At 27.7% G+C, this 24,427-nt stretch overlaps 1 protein-coding gene across 2 annotated transcripts; it reads left to right on the top strand.

Moving 5' to 3' along the window:
• Positions 1-1,831: 1,831 nt before the first annotated feature.
• LOC119610726 (putative mediator of RNA polymerase II transcription subunit 26) lies at positions 1,832-24,221 on the top strand. Of its 2 annotated transcripts, none has more exons than XM_037966079.1 (5): positions 1,832-2,978; positions 12,513-12,603; positions 13,438-14,455; positions 21,761-22,764; positions 23,085-24,221. In XM_037966079.1, exons 3-5 carry the CDS (start codon positions 13,612-13,614, stop codon positions 23,619-23,621), a joined length of 2,385 nt encoding a protein of 794 aa, XP_037822007.1. In that variant the 5' UTR covers positions 1,832-2,978; positions 12,513-12,603; positions 13,438-13,611; the 3' UTR covers positions 23,622-24,221. The 2 variants fall into 2 exon arrangements, with proteins under 2 accessions (XP_037822007.1, XP_037821999.1); XM_037966071.1 differs by lacking the exon at positions 1,832-2,978 and adding an exon at positions 9,272-9,750.
• Positions 24,222-24,427: the final 206 nt, after the last annotated feature.

Genomic DNA, 24,427 nt, shown 5'->3' with positions numbered 1-24,427 from the left:
GAAAATTTTTCCTTTGTATGAATTCTATTGACATAAGATTTTAATTTGTAAAATTTTGTGAAGATATCGACATTGTGACGGAAGTTGTTAACAAAAAACCCATTTTCCGGGAATATGTACTTTTGTATGGGAGGTATATGAAATTGTGGACCGATTCAGAAAATTTTCAGCAGGGATCAAGCTCTTGTGTAGAAACGAATGTATGGTGATTTTCATGGAATTATCTTGCATAGTTTTCGAGAAAATTACATCAGAATGTGTAAAAAATGCTTATTTTTTTCGAGGTTGTTTTAAATTTTGCCCATTTTCAATACCAAACAACTTAGGAAAATGAAGAACATTTTGGGTGAATTTGGTTAAACTCTATTGCTTCGTTTTATCGTGAGCGTGTTTTACACAGACAGACGGACAGACGGACATAGCTAAATTGACTCAGATTTTGATAAGGCCCCAGAATATACATATATACTTTGTTGGGTCTCAGATGAATATTTCATGGTGTTACACACGGAATAACAAAATTATATTTACCCTCTATCACCACTGATGGTGGTGGAGGGTATAAAAAAAAACTTTTCGAAATTGAAAAAGATCTATAGATCTGTAAAGATGTTATTAAAACAAATTGGTATAAGAAAAAGATGGTGGAATTTGAGTAGCGATCGCTAAATGAATCTTCGTTCAGCTAATCTAGAACGAAATCAAGAGGATTTCGGGAGTTCAATAAGATATGGCATATAGCGCCATCCTTTTGAAAACACATTTCCACCGGAAATATTTCATTCTTTATATTAAGGCAAAATTTGCCTAATCGCTGAACATAATTTTTCAATAAAATATCGATGCGTTTGAGTTTGAAAAATCGAATCTACTACATTACATTAACGTCGGAAGGAAGTATCGATGTGAGAACTCATGATTTCGACTATGAATGGGAATGCAAGAAAAATGCATGAGTTACTACAATGATGTCAAGAAAAATTCCTGAGCTATAAGTAAAACATAAAAAGGGTATATACGTAGTATAATAGTATATAGCTCAGAATTTCTCGATCTACTAACTGCAACAAATTCCATTTTTTAAATACCTTCGCTGTGCGTCATTCAAAAAGCGTCATATTAATAAAAAAAAGTTTTCTTCAATATTGTTTTGAAATCAATATTATTATCTATAACAATTTCAAATACATAATTTATTTTCTATGGATTGAATGCAATTAGTCTAATAAATGTTATCAATCTTTTTTAAAAATAAAATAATTATAGATTATAAAACTTATCTAATTCTGACTGAAAAAGTACTGTCAAGTTCAAGAATTTAACAAAATTTTGAAATGTAAATCTCACAAGTAAAACAAAAAATAAAATAAAGAGCATTCAACTTGTTTATATTCTCTCAATTGTCTAACATTATTAAATTATTCATCAGCTGAAATAATGTTACCGGATGAGGGAATTTATTTTAACAAATTAGTTATAAATTTGAAAAGATTTTTAAACTACAATCAATTATATTTGTCTAAAGATTTGAAGGAATTACTTTTTAATGTAAAATTATTATTTTAAATTATTACGTATAATATAATTCCAACACAGAAAAGACTTAATCACTAATTCTTCTTTAGTTAGAGGTGAGTGAATCTTAAGAAAATATGGCAACCTTAGGTTTACATTTGAGTTTTCTATCTCTCTTTAGTATAGGGTAGTAATGCGGTATTTATATTCATATGTAAGTCTACTACTAGTACGTCAATAATATTAACAACAACAAAACAAACAATAAAACACGATTTTGCAAAAAGAAACATAAAAAAAAAATTTCATGAAGGGAACAGTGTCGGAATAAAAATTTAGTTTATTTGTGAACTTCATTAATAAGACAAACGTTTAACAAAATTTTACGCTGGTGAAACAAAAGCTTAAAGAAAATCAACAAAATACCTATCTAATTAAAAATAAAACGTTCTCGAATAGCGAATAAAAATACAAATAAGAAAAACAAAGAGATAGTGGAATCAGCTGTCAAATTAAACTAAAAAAGAAAAGCAACAATTAAAAAATAAATTAAAAAAAGTGTATTTAAATGTGTTTGTGTGTGTATTTTCTTTGTGTAAAATTTATACAAATAATACAATAAATTGATGAAATTAAAAAATCATCTTAATCACTAATAATATAATTTAAAATTGTGGCTACCAATTGCAAACTAATGGCTTTTTTTGAACAATATTATAAAGATTTCATATTCATAGAACGTTATTAATTAATAAAATTATATAATTTTGTGGAAAATTGTTATTAAAAAAGAAGTGAAAAAATATTAAGTATTAAAAATTTTAAAGCAAAAATTTTGTATTTTCTTACAAAAAATTCTGCGAAAGACGCATTGCATTTTGTTTATTATAAGTTTTAAAATTTAAGCCAGTTTCATAAACTCCACGTGCATTAGTTTCGTATCTCAAAAGTACACAATACCCAAATTCGCTCTTTCATAGAGAAGTACAAAAAAAAAAAAGAAAGAATAACTTTCAATTTACGTGTTTTTATTATGTTGGCTGTTATTGCTGCTTCTTTGTTGGCAAGAGCAAATAACACATCAACAACATCTAATTGTTTAGATACTTGCACCGCAACAAGTATCGTAGAACAAAACTTGTATCGCAACATTATTGCGAGTGCTATGCAACATTTACACTGTAAACAACAGACTTTAAAAAAATCGCAATTATTTTGTCAAAAACGTATGTGCCTTGGTCGTTGGCATCATTGTGACAGAAACATTTTACACGGCATCGGCAACATTTGTTGTTTTAATAAACGAATGTTTATGTTGACAACCAAAAATAATTTTATTAAACGTATTAAACGCCTTGACAATAACAACAACATTAAAGGTCGTGCAACAACACGTCGAGGTAGAGGTGTTTCAATGAAATTGTATCTAACGTCATCTATGTTTAACAACATTATGATGCGCGGTAAGTTTAAGATTTAATTACACAAATAATTATTTTTAAAATAAAAATCATGTAGTATGTATGTATTACAATTTTATTTGCGTTCAGCTATTATTGGGCCACGTAGTTAGTACATCATATTTGGTTTTGGATACAGATTTTGTTTTCTAACTTAAATATGTAGTAAAAAAGGTGATCCAAACTGTTTGTATGTACTTTTAACCATTCACCATTTATACCCACCATCAAAAAAATGGGTTATATTAATTTGTACATCGAAATATTAACCTAACCCCAGAAACAAATTTATAATGTGGGTTAATTTAGGTTCCACAAATATATTTTATTAATGCGAGTTGTTTGGTATTACAAATGGATATCGGTCCACGATTTAACAAAGCCCCTATACAAGTGCCCTATCCGGAATGCAGTTTAAACAGCCATAACTGACTTATAAATACCGGTATAGTAATGAAATTCGACATAAGGTTCCTATAAAAGTAATTTTTATAGGAACCAATACCTGTCCACCAAATTGTATGATGATTAATCTATAAATGCCCAAACTCTCCTATAATCTATTCATTAGAGGCTTTGAAAATCTTGGTATAGCGCTAAAATTTAAATTAAACTAGTTTTATTAGAAATGAAATCTGTTTCCCAAAATATATAACGATCAATCGCTCATAGATTGACCTTACCACCTATTTATATGACTACTTTTATAGAAAAATCAGTTTATAGTTAAGAAATCGTTTCAAAAGTTTAGTTTATAAAAAAATTAGAAAAAAAATGTTTTTTAAAATATCTCCCGTATTCAAAAATGTTTAATAAAATAGGTTTATTATAGGAATTTAGTATGGAAAATGTATGTACTTAATAAAACATAAATAAAAGATTAATATCTTTATGAATATGGCGGTACATACATATGTACATATATGTTTTCCATATCTTTTTGAGTGTAAGAAAAACAAAGTTGAATTGAATCATCCATAAACTTAACGCCTACGATTTTATGACCATTGATTTTTTTAAACTTTTAACCAACGTCATTTGACAACACGCAACCACTATTTAGGGGATAATTATATTTTTTCTTTTACAATATATTTTGGTGAATGTACCCCATGCAATTACTAATTCTAGGAATCTCTAAATGACCGTAAAGTGATAAATGAATTGCAAAAAACAAATAATGGTTGCTCTCTGGTGGTTCTGTCTGTAGGGAGGAAAAAAGTTAATATGTGGTTGTTATTAACTAAAATGTTGAATTAAGTTAATTAGACAGTGTTGGACTAGGGACTAGGGTCCAAACTGGAAGATTTCATTAAGGCTTATAAAGCTATTTCTAAAGCTATTTCTAATAGCTATGAACTTAAACTAAATTTTTACTTATCAAATATACTTGAAAAGTTGGATTTTAGTTTTGACGTTTACAACGTCATACATATATGTAACTGAAACAAGTAGACATTTTTTTAAGTTTTGATTTGAAAAAACAAAGTTGTCATTAATTTTCTAAATGTTTCTCATAACTTATTAAGGTCCTATTTACTTTATATTTTTCTAAATTTTCTTATTCTATTCTTTTTTACTATAACGTAATGATATAAACAAAAACAATTGACAAATAAAAAAATATTTAGATTTTGTTTACATTTTAAAATGCTGTAAGGAATTTCGCCAACTCATCGTGTGCAAAAATAATAAACAGACATATTGTAAAGCGGCCATATTGAAAAAAATTGACTAAATGATCATTACGTTATTTACAAAACAAAAACTATCAACAAAATTATTTTTGAATATATTCTGTAATGTTATTGTTTATATAGTGAAAATAATGGTGGTACCAGTTACCATTTGCCAAAAAAATGGACACATCACAAAAATTGCACACAGCAGGTGTAGATACAAATTTACAAACACGTAGGATTTTTATAATACAAACTTAGTGTATATAATTAACTTAATGACTTATTGTTATTAAATTTTTAAGGTTGCCAAATATTTTGAAAAATTTAAAATTTTTGAAATTACTTGCGCCATTAAGTTCCCTTCAGAAAATGGCTTCAACGTTCATAATTGGCTTAAAAATTTTAGAATAGCAATATAATTCAAGATTAATACCTATGTTCTATAAGAAACAAAAAATTAATAACTTTTTTAAATGCTGTATAGCTCGGTTCATTCTGACCTATTCCATATAATACAATTTAGCATAATACAATTTAGCATAAGTAAAAATCTTCACTTTTTTATAGCTCGACCGCTTTGATGGTGGCTATATAAGATTCTGTATAACCGAATATATGGATGTAACATTCTTATTTGTTTCTCATAACTTTTTAATAGATCGGGGGATCTGACAGTATTTAAGCAAATAACGTTTTGGATGCGTACTCTCCCCTGATGGATACATATACCTAAAATCGTACATTGTAGTATGTATATAGTTATACTACAAATCAGACTTGTAGTACCTATAAGTTGCGAAAAGTAAAATAATTATTGAGATTGGCAACCCCAATTAATACCTATATATATGTAATACAATAAACATATGTACATACATACATATTCTCAAAAGTATCTGAAAACTACAAACAACAACAATACTTTCAATGACCACATTAAAAAAAGGGGATTTTTTGGAGATTTCCCCGCGATTTTATTGTTTGATCAAAAGGTGTATAGAGACGTAAAGTGTATATTGTCATTTGTTCGTTTTTGTTGCAGCACAAAATATCTCTAATTGTTTATATCTACATGCGAAACTTATAAACTTGTTGATGACTCATTCATAAAACTTTTTTTTTAAAACTCAGTTACTTTAGTATGTATGTATAACATTAGCAGTTCACATTTTTCTTTTAGTAGCCATCCATTTGTGTAGGAAAGAAAGAGATGGAAGAATATAACCACAACAAACGATAAGATTATAAAAAAATAAAATCAAACAATAATAAAAACAAATTACAAAAGCTTTGTCAGTTCCAAGAATTAGTTGAATGTGTTTGTAAAGTTTCTTGTACAACATATAGATTTACCCATACAGCAACAGCAATATTTTTATTTCCCTGTATTTTGAACATGTATGTACGTATTCAAAGCTTTTTTTATAAAAACACACCATTCCCCTGTGATGGGAAATTTCAAGCATATACCTAAATGCCACTATAGACTAGGGTGGTTCAGATTTTATGGGAGAAATCATCAAGTTAATATCGATTAAAATTTATAACATATCCCAGAAAATTGTGATTGGTTAGTTCAATATAAAATAGGTCGAAATGTATATATATGTTCACGATCGGGCGTGGAAAAAATAAATTTTGAAGCAGTACTTTCATAAATTTACCAAAAAGTCTACTTCTTAGAATAAAAAGTATGTACATACTTAATTACTTGTCTATTATTTCTATAGTCTATTGACTATATATGGGTAATAGAGTAGACAATAGACTAGTCCTTAGACTAGCGTACTGCACTGGTCTACAGACTATGCCACAGACTAATGTATGGACTAGTCCACATTTTGATTAATCAAAAGACTAAACCATAGTCTGGACAATAGACTATTCCGCAGGCAATGTATGTCCAGACAATATACTTTATCTATAGCCAATTATATTTACTATTCCGAGGACAGGGTGTTTATTGATTTTGTCATTCCGTCTGTAACACATATATTAGTCGAAGACCAGTAAAAGTATATATTCTGGGTTCTCATTTGATTCTAAAACGATCTAGCCACGGAAATTTTTGCCAACATATTTTAAGTTAATGCAGTTTGTTTGTTATTACAAAATTTCACCTAGCCCCCATATAAGGTCTTCAGAAAATTACTATAACGCTTATAATTGGCTAAAAAAGTAATTTATAGCGATGAAATTCGACATAAACATGTTTTATAGGAGAAAAAATGTTTTTGTAAAACTACTGTAAGGCTCTTAATTTCCTACAAAATTCTAATATGTATAGCAACAAAATTCAATATAGGCAGGTTTTATATTAACTAAAATCTCTCTGACATGTTTTGTGGGGACCAGTTTATTATTGATTATAATATGATTTATAATTTGCTAAATATGATCAATATAACAACGAAATTCGATATAAACATGATTTATACTAACTATAAAATCTTAAGTTTAAAGAGGATTGGTCCATAATGGACCCTACTCGTTATATAAGGTATCCCTTAAAAAGATCATAACTTCAAAATACTAGTAAAGCATTTTGAAGGTACTTCCCGGAAAATTTCTTGAACGCTCATATATCATTTATCAGAACTAAAAATCTCTGTAAAATTCTATAAGGATCGGTCCATAATTGGAATAATCGCATGATTTTATGGATGGTATATAAGATTCAGGACAGAAATCTAAAAATTATATAATACAATAAATTATCAATAAATTACTTATAATTTTTGCAATATATTTTATGTTATTTTTAGTATCACACATAACTAATGTTTAAACGAAAAGCTTTTATTTAACAGTAATAATTATTAAAATACATACAAACTTTTTTATCATATTTCTTGGAATAAAAATGTTTTCTTTGAATTGTTAATTATTTATAACATTTTATCAGTTGATATGATCGATTTGACATTTTTTAACATATAAATTATCTATTAACATTACAGGCACACATTTAATACCAACTTTATCACTGAAAGTTAGATTATTAGTTAATGTGTACCACCTATTCTAATAATGTTTAACCAATAAAATAAGCATGGCAGCGCAAATACATAGAAAACTTAGGGTACATACATAAATATGTAAAAAAGAAAAAAATATTAGCAAACAATTGAAAAACAAAGAAATTTAAATTTATTTTTGCAAATCCCAACAAACATTTTTTTATTTGCAATAAAATCTCAGAAATCTTATGTATTTAAAATTCCATTGAACTTGCATATATGCCAATAACTGGAATTTCATAGAAAAAAATAATAATAATTTGTGATGAAAGAGATCACTAAGCATCATATTTGTGATGCAGTGTTCAATAAATTTTGGAAAGTACGAGTCTCATTTCTCTATTAATCACGCCAAATTAAAATCAATTTAGTTGTTAAGTTTTAAAAAAATGTTCATTTTGATTTATGGGTTTAGTAAACATTTCCGAAGTACATTAAGGTAATGAAAATACTGGGATATTGTTAGAAATATGAAAGGCTTATTTTAGAAATCGAAATATATTTTAGTAACACACAAACATTCCTTAATCATGCCACTTAATAATTTATCTTCACATTATAAGTTAAAAAAAAAACTTTTATTTTATTACATTCTTAATGAATCCAAATAAAAATTTCGATAAATACAAATCAATTTATATTAAGCTTAGATTTGCTAGAGATTTATACAGAAACGCATACATTTTTTTACTGGAATAGAATATAATCGGAACTATGCAGACTTATAAAATATGTTGATTATACAGAAATCTGACCACTTTTAATACATGACCCGATATAAGTTCCACTTCAGTAAAATAATTTAGAATTTATGTCACTTTACACTATATACTTAACTAGGTATCGCATTGAATATATTATTATTATGAGAAAATTGTATATATAAATCAATTCTATGCCTTTTTTAACTTTAGACCTTCTTTGGGAATTTAAGACTCAAAATTCTCTTAGAAATACAAAATAAAAAATTCCCTTTAATACATACATGGATGGATTTTACCGTTAATATTGTAAAATTGACAAAATGTATTCCTCACCCGGTATGTTTCGTCCTTGAGCTAAATAGTATCGAAATATATATATAGTATTATATATAAGTATTATACTATGTACATCAATAAAGAACTCAAGTACAAATTTTCTAATGATTGAGCTGAGCTAAATCCAAACCTAAACTTAGAATATGTCAGATTCGGATCAGCACTCAATGCTCAATTCTTAAGAAAAGTATACTATGCTCTCTGGGTTGAAAATTGAATTAATTGAACCATTGGCAAATGATCAGCATGTTAAATAACTCTTTTTTCCACTTAAGATTTTAAAAGAAACGAACAAATCCACAAACAAAGTAAACAGTATTTTTAATCAAAAAATATGGGGTTTTTTATTATTTTATTTCTATAACAAATTTTATTGTTGTATCTCAGAGCTTTCAAGAAGAAACCATCATCCACATGTTGAACAAAAACACAAAACAATGTGTAGGTATGTGTAAAAAGCTAACACACAGATACACACAATCAAATCGAATGACTGTGCACAACATTTGTACTGAAAAATGAATTTCACAACGAAAGTTTGCTGCTGACAAAAGTACAATATTAACAGTTTGTCTTAAATTCGCATTCGGCCGATATCCAAGTGTTTCAATTTCATAACATAACACCAAAAATAAGGAAATATCCCTAAATTTGAGTGATTTTTCAATAAATAAAGTGAATTTGTTTTTAACAAATTCTAAATGTAAAAGAATAATTACCTTAGAAAAGAAATATTTTGTTTAAAAAAAATAAGAAAGAAAAAATCATAATATAAAGTGAATCTTTTTTAACAACTCATAGAAACGTAGACAAAAACGTAATAGACGACGTGTGTGTTTTTCTTTGTAATTTTTTGTGGTTTAAAAAAAAAACTACGCAATTAAATAAAGTCAAAAGTTCTTTTTATATTTGAAACGTTTAGAGGAAATTTTCGATAAATTTCCTCAAACCGCGATTGTAAAGTTATAATTTTTTCGTGGGTTTTCTAAAAAAACCCCCAATTACATAGAGCGATTGCTTAAATTATATAACTGTAAGTAAACTTATCATTATTTTATAAAAAAATTATTAATACATACTTTCAAATTTCCTAACTAACATATGGAAAAAGTAATTTGAATTTTTTTTTTCTGAGATCACATTTTATTTCAATCTGTGAGGGTCGAACAGACAAACAAACATACTAAGTATGTGTGTAAACATTTTGCATAAAGACTAAATAATATTGAACTTTTTCTGTTTAGTTTTTTTTTTTGTGTTTTCAAACCAAAACATTTCTTGTGTTTTTATTTTATTGTTTAATGGCCGAATTTGCATTTTGAATTTATTGTACTGTACGTTTGTATACAACTTGTTCTATAAGCTAAAAACCTCATGACGCCATTTTGGCCGGCTGCCATATTGTCGTGTTTGTTTTTCGATAAAAAAAAGATATACTATCGTATAAAGTTTTTATAAATTCTATTTTTTTACCAAATGAAAACTGTAATTATCTATAATTACTTGGTACAATTTAAGTGGAATTATATATTTTCAACTTGGAAAAACCTTAAAAGCTTTATTTAATTATTACACTTGTGTTTTTATAAAATTGTAATTCTAGTACATATTTGTTTAATACTTTTAAAAGCTTTCTAAATGACAAATAAATGTTTTTGCAAACTAGTAAATATAATAAAAATAATTGACATTAGTAATGCTATATTTTATCTGTCAGCCATTTTAACAAAATACAGTGTTTAATAATTGTAGTCGTACACTTGTACAGATGCTGGAGTAATACGCCTAAGAGCAATTTAAAATACATATTTTATTACAGCACTAGTTTTGAGACTGGTCTTTTTTAAATTACTAAAACTGGAGATCAAAATAAAATTTTTAATATTGTACTACTTTTGGTTATTAAATGCAAAAAACTATATAGTTCCTAGCTATGGCCGAAATCCTTAATTTTTTTTTTTTAATTTAAGAAATTCAACATTTTTATAAAGATATCAGGCTCAAATTTGAAGTTCTGATTATCTGAGTGTTAATTAAGATTTAATATACATTGAAAAATTAGTTCTAACTTGTAACAAAATGGGTACTTTTTTAATATTTAAAGTACTACGCTAGACTATAGATTAGACTAGGCTATAGACTAGATTATAAACTAGTCTATAGACTAGACTATAGACTAATCAATAGACTAGACTAGGCTATAGACTACGCTATAGACTAGGCTATAGGCTAGACTATCGACTATACTAAAGACTAGTCTATATATAGTCTTGACTATAGACTACTCCATAAGCTAGACTAACCATAGACTAGGCTATAGGATAGACTAGACTATACACTAGTCTATAGACTAGACTATAGACAAGACTATAGAATAGACTATAGACTACGCTATAGACTAGGCTATAGGATAGACTATAGACTAGTCATAGACTTGACTAAAAATTATACTATAGACTAGACTATAAACTACTCTATAAGCTAGATTATAGACTAGACCATAGACTAGACTATAGACTACGCTATAGGCTAGGCTAGACTATAGACTATGCTATAGAATAGGCTATATGCTACACTATAGACTATAGTCTAGTCTATAGACTAGTCTATAGTCTAGTATACAGTCTAGTCAATAGACTAGTCTATAGTCTAGTCTATAGTCTAGCGTATAGACTAGTCTATAGTCTAGTCTATAGTCTAGTCTATAGTCTAGTCTATAGTCTAGTCTATAGTCTAGTCTAGTCTATAGACTAGTCTATAGTCTAGTCTATAGTCTAGTCTATAGACTAGTCTATAATCTAGTCTAGTCTATAGACTAGTCTATAGTCTAGTCTATAGTGTAGTCTATAGTCTAGTCTATAGTCTAGTCTATAGACTAGTCTATAGTCTAGTCTATAGTCTAGTCTATAGTCTAGTCTATAGTCTAGTCTATAGTCTAGTCTATAGTCTAGTCTATAGTCTAGTCTATAGTCTAGTCTATAGTCTAGTCTATAGTCTAGTCTATAGACTAGTCTATAATCTAGTCTATAGTCTAGTCTATAGTCTATAGTCTAGTCTATAGTCCAGTCTATAGTCTAGTATATAGCCTAGTATATAGCCTAGTCTATAGCCTAGTCTATAGAATAGTCTAGTCTATAGTCTAGTCTATAGCCTAGTTTATAATCTAGTTTATAATCTAGTCTATAGCCTAGTCTATAGTCTAATCTATTGTCTAGTCTATAGTATAGCGCAGTACTTTAAATATTAAAAAAGTAATATTTTTGTTACAAGTTAGAACTATTTAAACACGGAAATTTTCCACGCTTTTCATAGTTAATGTGCATAACTACATATACTCAATATTTGTCAGTTGCATAACAACATTAATCGCTTCATTATGGAACTGAGTTATCTTTGCAAAATAACTTGTGTGATTCACTGTAAATTGACTTATATTTTCAAAAGTATTTTCTACAACTCATGTACAAATACTTACATACATAATACAATATTGTATAATGTACATTAAAAAATTTATTAGTTTTACTAGGAATTTCATTTTATATTTTCTAAGAAATATAGAAAATATAATTTGGGGTTTTCAGTCTCATTATTGTCAATATTATAATGATAGTTAAAATATGTCAGTTGCAATGTTAACTAAAGTTTAACCACAGTTTAAATTGAAAAATTAGTATCTATTTTAGAATGTTAAACAAGGTTACCTTTTATTTTTGGATATTATTTTTTTATTTAGAATGCATTATAATTGGAAATATTGTTATTAATTGATTTTTTTATATTATTTCGTTACAGTTTGAAGGGAAGTTGCGTCTAAGACTCTTTAAAGAGCAAGTTTAGAGGTTCCCTTACAATTTCATTGTTTCTTTCCAACGGTGTATTAAAAGTAAGTATACTTGAAGATTTTCAAATATTTTATATAGAATAAAAATAATAATTACCAATTGGTAGACCACCATATAATACTTACTATCCACTCCCTGAAATTAATGCGATCAAAAAAATGAAAAAAGAAGTAAAATATGAAAAAAAAGAAAAAAAATATAAAATAAAAAAAAAATACAAAAAAATAAAAAAAAAATAAAACAAACAAAAAAATAAAAAAATAAGAAAAAATAAGAAAAAAAAAAATAAGAAAATAAAAAAAGAAAAAAAAATAAAAAAGAAAATAAAAAAAAACAAAAAATAAGAAAAAAATAAAATAAAAAAAGAAAAAATAAGAAAATAATAAAAAAAGAAAAAAAAAAACAAAACTAAAATGAAAAAAGAAAATCAAATAAAAATACACATACCATAGAAAAAATACCAAAAAAAAAGCAAAAAAATACCAGCATTTCTACTAAATCCATCCACTCATAAAACATTTCTCACGAAATTGTACATATTTTTTTATTTAAATGTCAAAACAATCGTTTTTGCTAAAGGACCTTCAATAATATGGTATTTTTATTTATTTTTTCTTCCACAAAATGCAATTGCTCCACTCATTATGTCAACTCTATTACCTAAATAAACAATTTATTGTTAAAAACAAAACAATGCGTAATAAATAAAACTTGTCCACATAATTTGTCTAATTTATATTGACGCTATAAATCTATAAATAATTCAACTGTACTGTATTCTTTTAAACACCCCAATTTTCTGTTGTCCGTTTGTTATTTTACATACAACTCTTTTTGTTGGAATTTCGAATAAAAATTCAATTGAAACCCTAAAGCCAAGATCAAAATGGCATTCAACACTGAAATCCAATCAAGCCACTCAAGGCCCCAAACCAACAACAACAACCAAATTAACGAAAACAGAGCAACTAGAACCGGAACAACAGAAACAGGTGCAGCATACGATAACGATTACAACAAGTTCAGAAAAGTCAGAAAGCATAATATTGATGATTCAGGAACCCCAACAACCAGAAATATTCGAAATTCCATTGGTAAACTCAATGAGTATTACAGAAAACAGTTCGAGCAAGAACCAATTGTTGAATCCAAACAACAGTCAGAAGAATCTAAACCAGAACAGCAACAACAAGAATCAAAGAACATTAATTCAAATACCACAACAAAATTCGAAACCAAGAATATTTTTGCTTACCAGGCCTTCGAAACCTCAACTGGTTCGGTTGGAAACACAAACAGTGCAACCCCACCACCAGCGAAATTTGAATTTATCACAACACCACCACCCTCAGAAGACAACGGCAACTGTGACAAGCCAGACTCAAACAAAAATCATAAGAATACCCTTTTTACCAAGGTCGCAAGTGCAAACGTTTTCAGTGAAAAGCAATACAAACCAAGTGCTAAAGAAAGATTCGAAAATAGTCCCACAGAAGACAGTTCAATACCAGAACCAAAGTCAAGTGCAACAATATTCCGATCACACCCAAGTGGAGTCGACTCAGGTCCCAATAATATTACAACAAGTCAATACCAATCAATTGTCTCCCACTTCAGTGGAGACCGAAAGCAAACAGTTGCAAACCAAGCAAGAAAGCGTCAAGAATACATTAGTGAAAAGTACAGTGAAAAACAGTTCGAATTTGTCAGAGAACAAAAACAAAATAATACAATCCCAAGCCCAAGCGCAATCGAAAATACCATTGACATTGGCATCAATGGCCGGCATAGAGTTGACAGGTGCCGATATGTCCCTTTCACAAGCGGATATGAGTGGAGCAATGCCGCCTACTGCTACAGTTGAAGAGATAAATGTTCCGGTATTCATAGATGGTGAGTACTGTGTATGTACATGGTTTGGTATGCTCGAAACCGCACTCGATCTCTGCGAAAAAGTTCTGATTTGTTTACTTTTTCAATGCGTGACAGTGCGTCAGAGTTGTCCTTATCATGGTTATGTGTGTATAAATGTGTTTTTAATGTATAAACACGACATAAACTCATCATGAAACACATTCATGGACCGTGGACTGTTTTTTTGTTTTTTTTTTTACTGCATTTTATTTTGATTTTGACCCGGACTCAAAAGAGTTTACAAAAGTTTTAGGCACAAAATAAAACAAATATCACATAAAAAATCACAGTGCAATGAACCATTCGTAAGTGAAAACCATGGAACAAGTGATGGCCCATAAAAAATGGTTGGATGTTAAAACACATGATGATCAAGACGATGTAAGAAGTGTGTGTTTGGTGCCAAGGTACTGATGTAAAGCAGTAGAGTACATACAATTTGCACTGTGCAATTGTTGGTTTTTTGTGTGAATTCTGTTGAGTATAGTATTTTCATTGTAATTTTTTTGCTTCGATTCATCAAATGTTAAAATTTATTTCAATTATGTATATTCGAAATTAATGTCCAATGCAAAACCGACCATTAAAGTTAACAATGATTTAATCTATTGCTAACTTTAATTATCGTTTTTCACATATGGCCTTATATACATATTGCTTATTTAGTACGAGACCGGCATAAATCAAAAAGTAGGTGTTAAGATGTTTCTTATCTGAACATAAACCGAAAATAACAGACATTTTTGAAAATAGACAAAACTAAACGAAAGACTTTAATATCACACAAATCGGAAATTTGTATTATGTCTGTCTTGTAGCAAATAAGCGATATATGTATGTATATTCTCATTCAAAATTTAAGAAAAATTTTCGGAATTCAAATATTGGAAACCCATGCATGAAATTTATTATATGTGAGAAAATTCAAAAAAGTTTAATTGATTTCAGATGCGGGTATACCATTATCAAATTTACGACATACATATGTATGTACATATGTAATTTTTTATTCATAACAAAATTAAACATATTGTTTTACATTTCACAGATCAAAATTATATACCTAAAAATCGGCCAAAAGAGAAATCTGTAATTATGTTTTATTTTAATTACCTTTTTAATCCAAGACTGGTTTATTCTAAAAGCTTGCTTTTAATACCCAATTTTTTTGAAATATCAGTCTTTGATCCTAGAACACGCATGAATCCAAATTGAAAAATTTGAATTTCAGAATTTCCATAAAATCCATACTTTCATTTATTTTAAAATTAGGTTTACCTATGTGCCAAAAAAAAATATGAATTTTTCTTAGATTAGTCCCATATTATTCATTATTGTCTAAAACTAAGTAGTGTACAATTTGAGCCAAATTGTATAGCGAGAACCCATACCAGAAATCGATTTAAGAGTGTAAAATTGTGTAAACAATAGGACTTTTTTGATTTCTTTGAAATCTTTTCGACCAAATCTTATCTTTTAGACAATTGTCTAGCCAACGATAGACACAAAGGTCAAACATCAACGTTATTGACTATTTTCCTAGCTATATATTCAAAAAATCATGCATTTCCTTGATTATTTGATAGTTTTTTTTACATGTCTGGTGATGTAAACAAAAATATCAAATTTGGGTCAAAGTGTTTCGTTTTCTGATCCCAGCTTTAGAATTTTAGAACCTGGTCTATAAATTATATTGTTCTGAAATTTTTGGTAATTTAGTTTTCTAAATAACACGTAAATCCATTCGGTTTAAAATTAATTAAATTTTCAAATGCCTATAACTCAGAAATAATAAGATAATTATTTCGGCACAGGTTCCCATTGTCCGATTTTACACAAGTAAGTTTTAGCCACGAATAAATAATGTAGGACCCATCCAAACAAAATCTATATTTTTTGGCCACCTCTAATGTACATAAATATGTACATATAATACCACTTTTACTTGTTATTTATTGAACCTTTTCCCGACAGATCTTGAAAATACCTTTAATTTGAATATTTAATTCGTCAGCACCAGCAAACACCCTTAAAATAAAAGAAAAGTAGGTACACAGAAAATTTGAAAATTGGTTAAAAAATAAATCAGCATTAGAAACATGCAGCAACATGCATAAAATTTATAAAAAAAAAAAATTACACATTTTCTTTAATTTAACACTAAAATTCTACGTCACTTTAAAATTAGTTGTGAAATTCAATAACATAACAAAATGCGAATCTGGTGACAAGAGGAATAGTAAAAGAAGAGTTTAAAATAAAAAAGTATCTCAAAAATTGTTAAACACTCACAAACAAATGAAAATAATATACATACATTCATATGTATGTATTTTTTATTTTGTATTTTCATTGCAAACACAATTTTATTTCTTTCTCTCTTTCTCAATAATTTCTTTATGTTTGTGCTTTTCAGCATACAGGTGGGAGTTAAGTGTCTCTTAATTTTCACTCCCAATTTAATGAGAGTTGGGGATTTACCCGATTTTTGTTTTTGTATTTGAAAAGACACTTAACAACCCCTCGTTATGATTTTGTAGGTCAACATGTATAAGAATTTATAGATCGTTTTTCTTATTTTGCAAATACGTCATGCGAAGGAGTTTTTTAATTATTTTTTATATCCTACACCACTATAGTGGGGAGGGTATTATACTGTCCTACACCCACCTTAAAGTATACCGATCGATTCACAATCACTTTTTGAGTCGATTAAGACAAGTCCGTCCGTCCGTCTGTCCGGCTAGCTGGCTGTTCATGTAAATCTTGTGCTTAAGGTACAGGCCGCAATTTTCAAGATAATTTAGATGAAATTTGTACCAAACTTGTTTTTTGGTACAGGGACGAAGCCTATTGAAAATGGTTGAAATAGGTCCATTATTTCACCTCCCGATTTGGGCTTTTTATGCCATAATTACGTCAAATGTACTATTATCTATCTAAAAATTGGCACAAATATGTATAAATGAACTGCAGATTTTCGTAATGATCGGCCCTTATTGACCCTAGCCCCCAAACAAACCCCCCTTCAAAAAATGTCTTAAACGTCTAAAATTGACTTGTAACCATTTGTATCGCAATGAAACTCAACATAACTAACTGTTATTTAAAAATATATCCTTTTCCCAAATTGAATGAGTATCGGCCCATGTTTGGCCCATACTCCTATATAATTATATATTTATATTTAGAAAATTAGTTTTTTTTATCAATAAATTGCTTAAATACTTTGGAATTAAGGTAAAATTCAACATAAAAGTTTCTTTATGAAAAATACAATTTTTAAAATATACTCATGGTGTAGGGTATTATATGGTCGGCCATGCCCGACTATACTTTCCTACTTGTATTATTTTACGAATAAAGAAAATATTTAACCGAATGTAAACAAAATGGTGTTGGTTAATACGAATAGTAAATAATACTTTGGTATTGGTTAACATGAGAACTAACCAAATATTAAATTAAAACAATGATCAATGTATCTTTCTCTTTTATTTTTGTTTGTCGCCTTATAAATTTTTCAATCAATGCAACCCTACATTTCTCGATAAACCTTCCTTAAATTCAGTTGTAAAGTGATTTCGCAGTTTATAATTTTTAATTGACGTGTGTTTAAATATTTTACAAGACTATCAGCAAGTGTTTTGACAAAAAAAAAATTATTATCTAGAACATCTTGTAAGTTGATTAAATATTTATTTTCTTTAATTTCTAATGAAATAATGAATATTTTTAAGCCGAATAGTTGTGCTAATTTTGACAAATTACGGATTAAATCTCTTTATTAACTTTCTTTAATTTTTGATAAATATTTTTATTTTATAAAATTAAACTCTAGGAAACTCTACCCACATAAAATGATCATTTAATTTAAATTTAAAATGTTAATTATTCCATAAAGGTTAACAATATGGAAGACTCATTGTAAGATTTTTTAATGCTATTGAACAAATTATTACATTTAATTCATTAAAACGTAATTAATAATTACATTTTGTATTTTGAAGCAAAGATTTCAACATTTTATTTGAATAACATAATTCAGAAAATATCTAGAAAATTTGTCAAACTGTTTTTTGTAAAATACGCAATTCGGTTTCCAATCGTTAAACTACGAAAAAGTGAACGATAACTCCAAAAGTTCTAAAGATTGTGAGACGTGTTATTATGTGGAAATCGTAATATTGAATTTTTGTAATTTAGAGCTAAATGACGTTCGACCAAATAGGAGAAAATTATAAAACTATTTTCCAAGTACTGATAGAACTCTACTGCCTACGGCGTAGTAATATGTTCTAGTTTTGGTTTTAACCCAATAACTTATTGTCTATATCTAAATCGAAAATATGTATATTCAAAATTGTGCAAAAATCATGTGGTTTTCGGCATTTTACTCATACTTCTGTTATTTATTAACTGATTTTCAATAGCAAAATTCTCATATATCTATAATGATTCATATACTTTATAGGAAAAACAAAGTGCCTTTACCTTCTCACGAAGGGTGTGAAAATGTGGATTTCATTTACATAATTGGACAGTTAGCAGATTATTGATAGGAGTGGGGAAGGTATTGAAATTTAATATAAAACACTTAATTATTATAACTCATTATGTATTTTTGCTATTATAAGAACTAAAACGTTGAGCTGCATATGTCGAAAAAGGTCAATGACACGCAAAAATTATAAATGTTAATTATTATTTTAGGAGCGATAACGATTTTTGTTATATATATGTAAAGGTCCGTTAGGTTAGTTGGCACAACTATGTTTTATATACATAGGTATAAATGACAATGCCGATTTTTGTAATGAGCGGCCGTCGTTTGACCCCTTTAAAAAAATTGACTTATAATCATTATGCGTTGAAATTCAGCATAACTAATGTCTATACAAAAATACATCCCTGCTCCCAATTTGTTGAGGATCGGCCATGTCCGACTACATGTATACTTTAGTACTTGTTTTTCTAATAGTTTTTGAAGAATAGTAAAATGACATTATCAAAGCCCTTTTACCCGAAACTATAGTTTGTAACATATGAGCGATATTTTGTTGAAAAACCCCTTATACTTAGTAATATGTATCCATTTTTCTTTGTTTTAGTTCTTAGCATGTTAATTATACAAGATGAGTTATAATAATTATTTTTCTGTTTTCAATTTTATTCCCACCTCCTCCCCCTAAATGTGCAAATAAAATTAATTTCACCATGTTACACATGTATTACATACAAATACATACATACATAAATAAATACAAAATAAAATATTAACATTAATTGTTATAGATTTTTTTTTGTTTGGAAAAGGAAATGACACTTGTTACGTCTAATCAAAATATTAGTTCATCTCTTTTACACACTTTAAATAATTAATGTGTCTTCGCAGCGAAAGAACTGTTAAAAAGAGATCAATAGGCACGACAACACTTTAAAAGAAGAAACAGAAAATTATTAAATTTATTTGAAAAAAAAGAATTGGATTTTTTTTGTATGATCTTGGAGGTAAATTTGTTTGCAAAATAACATGAAAAAAGCACAAACAAAGACAATGCAAATACATTGCTCTCGCTCGTCAATCTGAAAAAAAAAATTCTCTAAATGTTTCTCTCTCATTTGTTGAATAAATGCCATATATTTTTCTCCCTCTATGATGATATTTAATTTTGTTTTCTCTGTTATTAAAAATGTACTGTGATATAGATTTGTTTTTAGTCGCAAAGTAAACGTGACAGCGATAGGTTTATCTTGGTCAAAGATTAAGGTAATACATTCACTATTTTAATTTTAACATGTTTAATATTTTTGTTACCAAAATTATTTAGTTTTAAAAAATGAAAACAATCAAATTGATTAAAAATTACATGATTTAAAAACTATTTTTTTTTTTTTTGTAACATAAAGAAAATTAACTTTCCATTTAATTATTGATGCCGTAATGAATTTGAAATTTATCGAAGTTTTAACAGACAAATTTTGTTTTAGAATTTTAACTGTTCCCAAAATTCATAGGGAAATGCATGAAAAAATAAATATTTGCCCAAATAGTTATAAGACTTTTTTTATACTAACAATTTAAAAACTATATTAAAAAAAATTCAACTACATATTTTATATAAATTATTTAATTGTATATTGTGCATAAAACTTAAATCCAATACTAAACCCCTTTTAAACGTATACTTAATATTTTCATCAGCTGTTGGTTGAATTTCTTGTTAAATGTTTCAAACAAACAGAATCATGCCTGTGCATGCACAACAGAAATAAAAACACACAATAATTTATACACATGTTGTATTGTATGTGTTCGTGTATATCTTGTAGATACAAAACAGCTGAACTACAATTCTAGGAAATACAAAAAAAAAAAACACTCTCTTGTACTCTCTTTCTCATTATATTTTTCTTGATTTGTTTTTGTGAGTGTTTGCAAAATAAAAAAAAAAAAAGACATAAACATGAATCATGCATGGTTTTGTCGGCTTTTATTTTCAATTGAGTATATTTCACTTTTGCAGTTTGCCAGATAAAGTTGGTTCAAAAACAAAAGTAGATTTTTGTTATTATTTATAATTTTCTTATTTTATTAAATAATTTTAAAGCAATCTTCCAAAAGAATTTTAATTATTTTGTAATAATTTTTATAGAAATTTATTGCACTTTAATATTCTTAACCCTTTTATTTTATTAATGATATAATACAAGTCTTCACGTGACATTTTTGTTTTTCATTTTATGTTTACAGAAAAACAATTTTTCCATTTTATTCTTAATATTTCGACCTGTATAAAAATTGAATAAAAATTATTTATTACAGTAAATAAGAAAGCATTTCAAATAAAATGTGTTTTTATTTGAATTTCACAACAATTTTTTTTATTTTGTTTTGATTTTTGCAAAATATTTTTTGTCTTTCTTTGATATTGATAACAATAGTTGTCTCATTTTCACATACCCCCCGCACGAAAGTATGCTTCATTTAATACTTTTGGCTTAACAGAGTTGAGAACAGAGGAACAAATTAGGAAGAGTTATTTTAACAGTATTTGAAAGAGTTTACACATAATATGATTTTTTAATTCTTAATTTAAAAAAGTCTATTTAACGATCGCATATTTATTGTCATTGCACTACTTGGACTTTTTCGACATACAATTTGTTTATTTAGAAGACTGAATCAATATTTAGGCACTAATAATTTGTAGGTTAATTGAATTTAGAAATTTTACTAATTTATTTTGTTTTTTTTTTACAAAAAATAATCTACAACTATAGAATACTTACAAGAAGTTACCGCCGCATCAACTTTACCTGTTACTACAGATAATATTTTTAACAATAACACCAACAAGAACAACAGCAGCAACATTAGTAACAACAACCACAGCAACGAAAAAGGAAACGAAGTGAATAACTTTTTGGATACGTTAGAAAATTTTGAATTTGATATAAATCTGTTGACGGAAAATAACAGCAAGGACAAGGAAACAGCGTTGGAAGTGCAAGTAAACCAACAGCATCTACAACAACCACTACAATATCCTCAACAACACCAACAATCGTTGACTGAAGTTGATGAGGATAACAAATTTAAACAGCATCAATTTGAATTACAAATGATGTTGGAAGATATATTGTTCAATAATAACAATAACAACAACAACAACATTAATAATACTAGCAACAATAATACCACCACCACCACCACTAATAATAATAACATCAACAACATTAACGAAATGGCTGGAAGCAATAACATCAATGATGAAATATTTGCCGTTGCACCTCATGCAATCGACGATTTGGAATTAGATGACTTCGATTTCAGTTCAACACTTGATACACATGAGCATGCTGTCGATTTAAACATTAACTACGGTCTCTCCTCCGAAGATATTTTCAATAGTTCCCAACCAAACGAAGTAATGTTAACATCATGTAATTCTCAGTCTCAATCGTCACAAAATCTGATTAAAGAAATAGCTAAAGCTGAACCATACATAAATTCGACTCCAACACCATCATATGACGAAATGTGTGGCGTATTTGAAGAAGATATAAATATGATATTTCCATCAGAATACAATGACGAGAACAACATGACTGGTTTTAAGGAAACACTTTTAGTAAATCCCTTAAAACGCAACAGCTCACAGACCAGCCAACATATGTTGGAAAAGCGTCGTAAACTACGTTTGGATACTACAGCATGCAGGGAAAATATTTTGTCACAACAAACTGAAATAACCACACCAAAAGTTATAGATATTATTGATCAGGTAATAATAATTTACTGTAGTTAATGTTTATACATACATATGCCCAGGAAAGAAGGATGATTAACTTAAAATCAAATATCTTTTCAAAACACTCAATTTCTTTGAACAAATTGGGAATTTATTTGTATTGTCTATATTATTTAACTATAATTATATTTTAAACTATGTTTTATTTATAAAATTCAATGAATTAAGATTGCAGTTGTGAATTTTTAGTGTTTTTTTTAATTACATTTAAAACAAAATAATTAAACAATATGTACTTAAGTAACTTTTTCTAAAACTTGTCTAATCTTTTAACTGTTTTATTTTTCTTTTAGTTCAACGACGATACCATGGGCCAAACAGCAGTGGATTCCATTATTACTATTTATAACGATCTAATATCAACCTCTCCAAAATGTGACTCAGTCAAATCGGAAATAATTGTAGATGAGATTACAAATGACTTTACACCTCCAAATACACCTTTCAGTTTTAATTCCATCTCAAATCAAACTAGTTTCGTAAATACAGCACCAAGTTCTCCCGCCTCGTCCATAGCTACCATATCAAATGCCTCATTTACCACCAAAAGAGGCCGTGGTCGTCCTGCTAAAACACACAGTGACATACCAGATCGTTCACAAATTCAACACTTAAGTGAAAGTGAACAGAAAAAAGTGCTAGAGCGTGCGAAAAATAACGAAGCCAGTCGCAAATCCCGTTTGAAGCACAAGGAACGTGATAATGCTTTGGAGAGAGAAGAAATAGAACTTACACTTAAAAACAAGGAATTAGAAAATCAATTGATGAATCTAAGGAAAATGGAGAAGAAACTGAAGGCTGCATTACATTTTAAAGTTTTTGGTCAGTGAAATTTCATCACATAATATCTAAATAAATAAATAAATACATCCACTAAATCTATGTAGCCGAATAATGATTAAAAATCCCTTGGCGCTGATGAGATTTATTGCTGTTACACTCACACGTACCTTAAACAAAGTAATCATCATTTTATAAGGAGATGCCATTACAAAATAATTATAAGTTGTTGTTAGTTATTAATTGTTAGCAAGTAATCAAACATTTTATTTTAATATTAAAAATTATATAACACATATTTACATATACATATACATTATAAATAACCAATATGTTATAAATTTAGAAAACTATTATTTCTCTTTATTATGCGTTTAAACAAAACATTATCAATAATTTGTTTATATTTAAAAAATTTGTTTTTCATTTATAAAATGTTATTACATACATGTAAACATTTATCTTTATTTTATACATATATTAACCATTTTATTTTGGATGGGTTTTGCAAATACATTTTTATACTACACTACTTAAAAAGTTTAAAAAAAAACAACAAATTAAAAACCAACAAAAATATAAATATGTATGTTGACTTAAGTAAAAGATGTTAGTCTAATTTACAACAACAATTATATGTTTTTAATTATTATTATATGTATGTATTCATTAAAATAATATATGTATTTGTATAATCGCAAAGAAAAAACATAAAAATATTACAAAAAAAAATCTTGCGATTTAAAAGAAATAATTTACAAATAAAAATATAAAGAGCATGTTCACGAAAACATGACATAAAAACTAAATTTTGTGTTTTTATAAATTTGGGAAACAACAAAGCATAATATATTAT

This window comes from Lucilia sericata, unplaced genomic scaffold, assembly GCF_015586225.1.
Source record: "Lucilia sericata isolate MDLA Ls3-8-SP2 unplaced genomic scaffold, ASM1558622v1 Contig000029F_arrow, whole genome shotgun sequence".
NCBI classification, from domain to species: domain Eukaryota; kingdom Metazoa; phylum Arthropoda; class Insecta; order Diptera; family Calliphoridae; genus Lucilia; species Lucilia sericata.
This window is presented reverse-complemented; position numbering and strand designations above follow the sequence as displayed.

Coding starts and splice junctions, on each gene's coding strand:
- LOC119610726 (XM_037966079.1), top strand. CDS start 13,612: ATGATTCAGGAACCCCAACAACCAGAAATATTCGAAATTCCATTGGTA. Junction 14,456..21,760: donor TGTTCCGGTATTCATAGATG/GTGAGTACTGTG, acceptor CTACAACTATAG/AATACTTACAAGAAGTTACC. Junction 22,765..23,084: donor TTATAGATATTATTGATCAG/GTAATAATAATT, acceptor TTTTTCTTTTAG/TTCAACGACGATACCATGGG.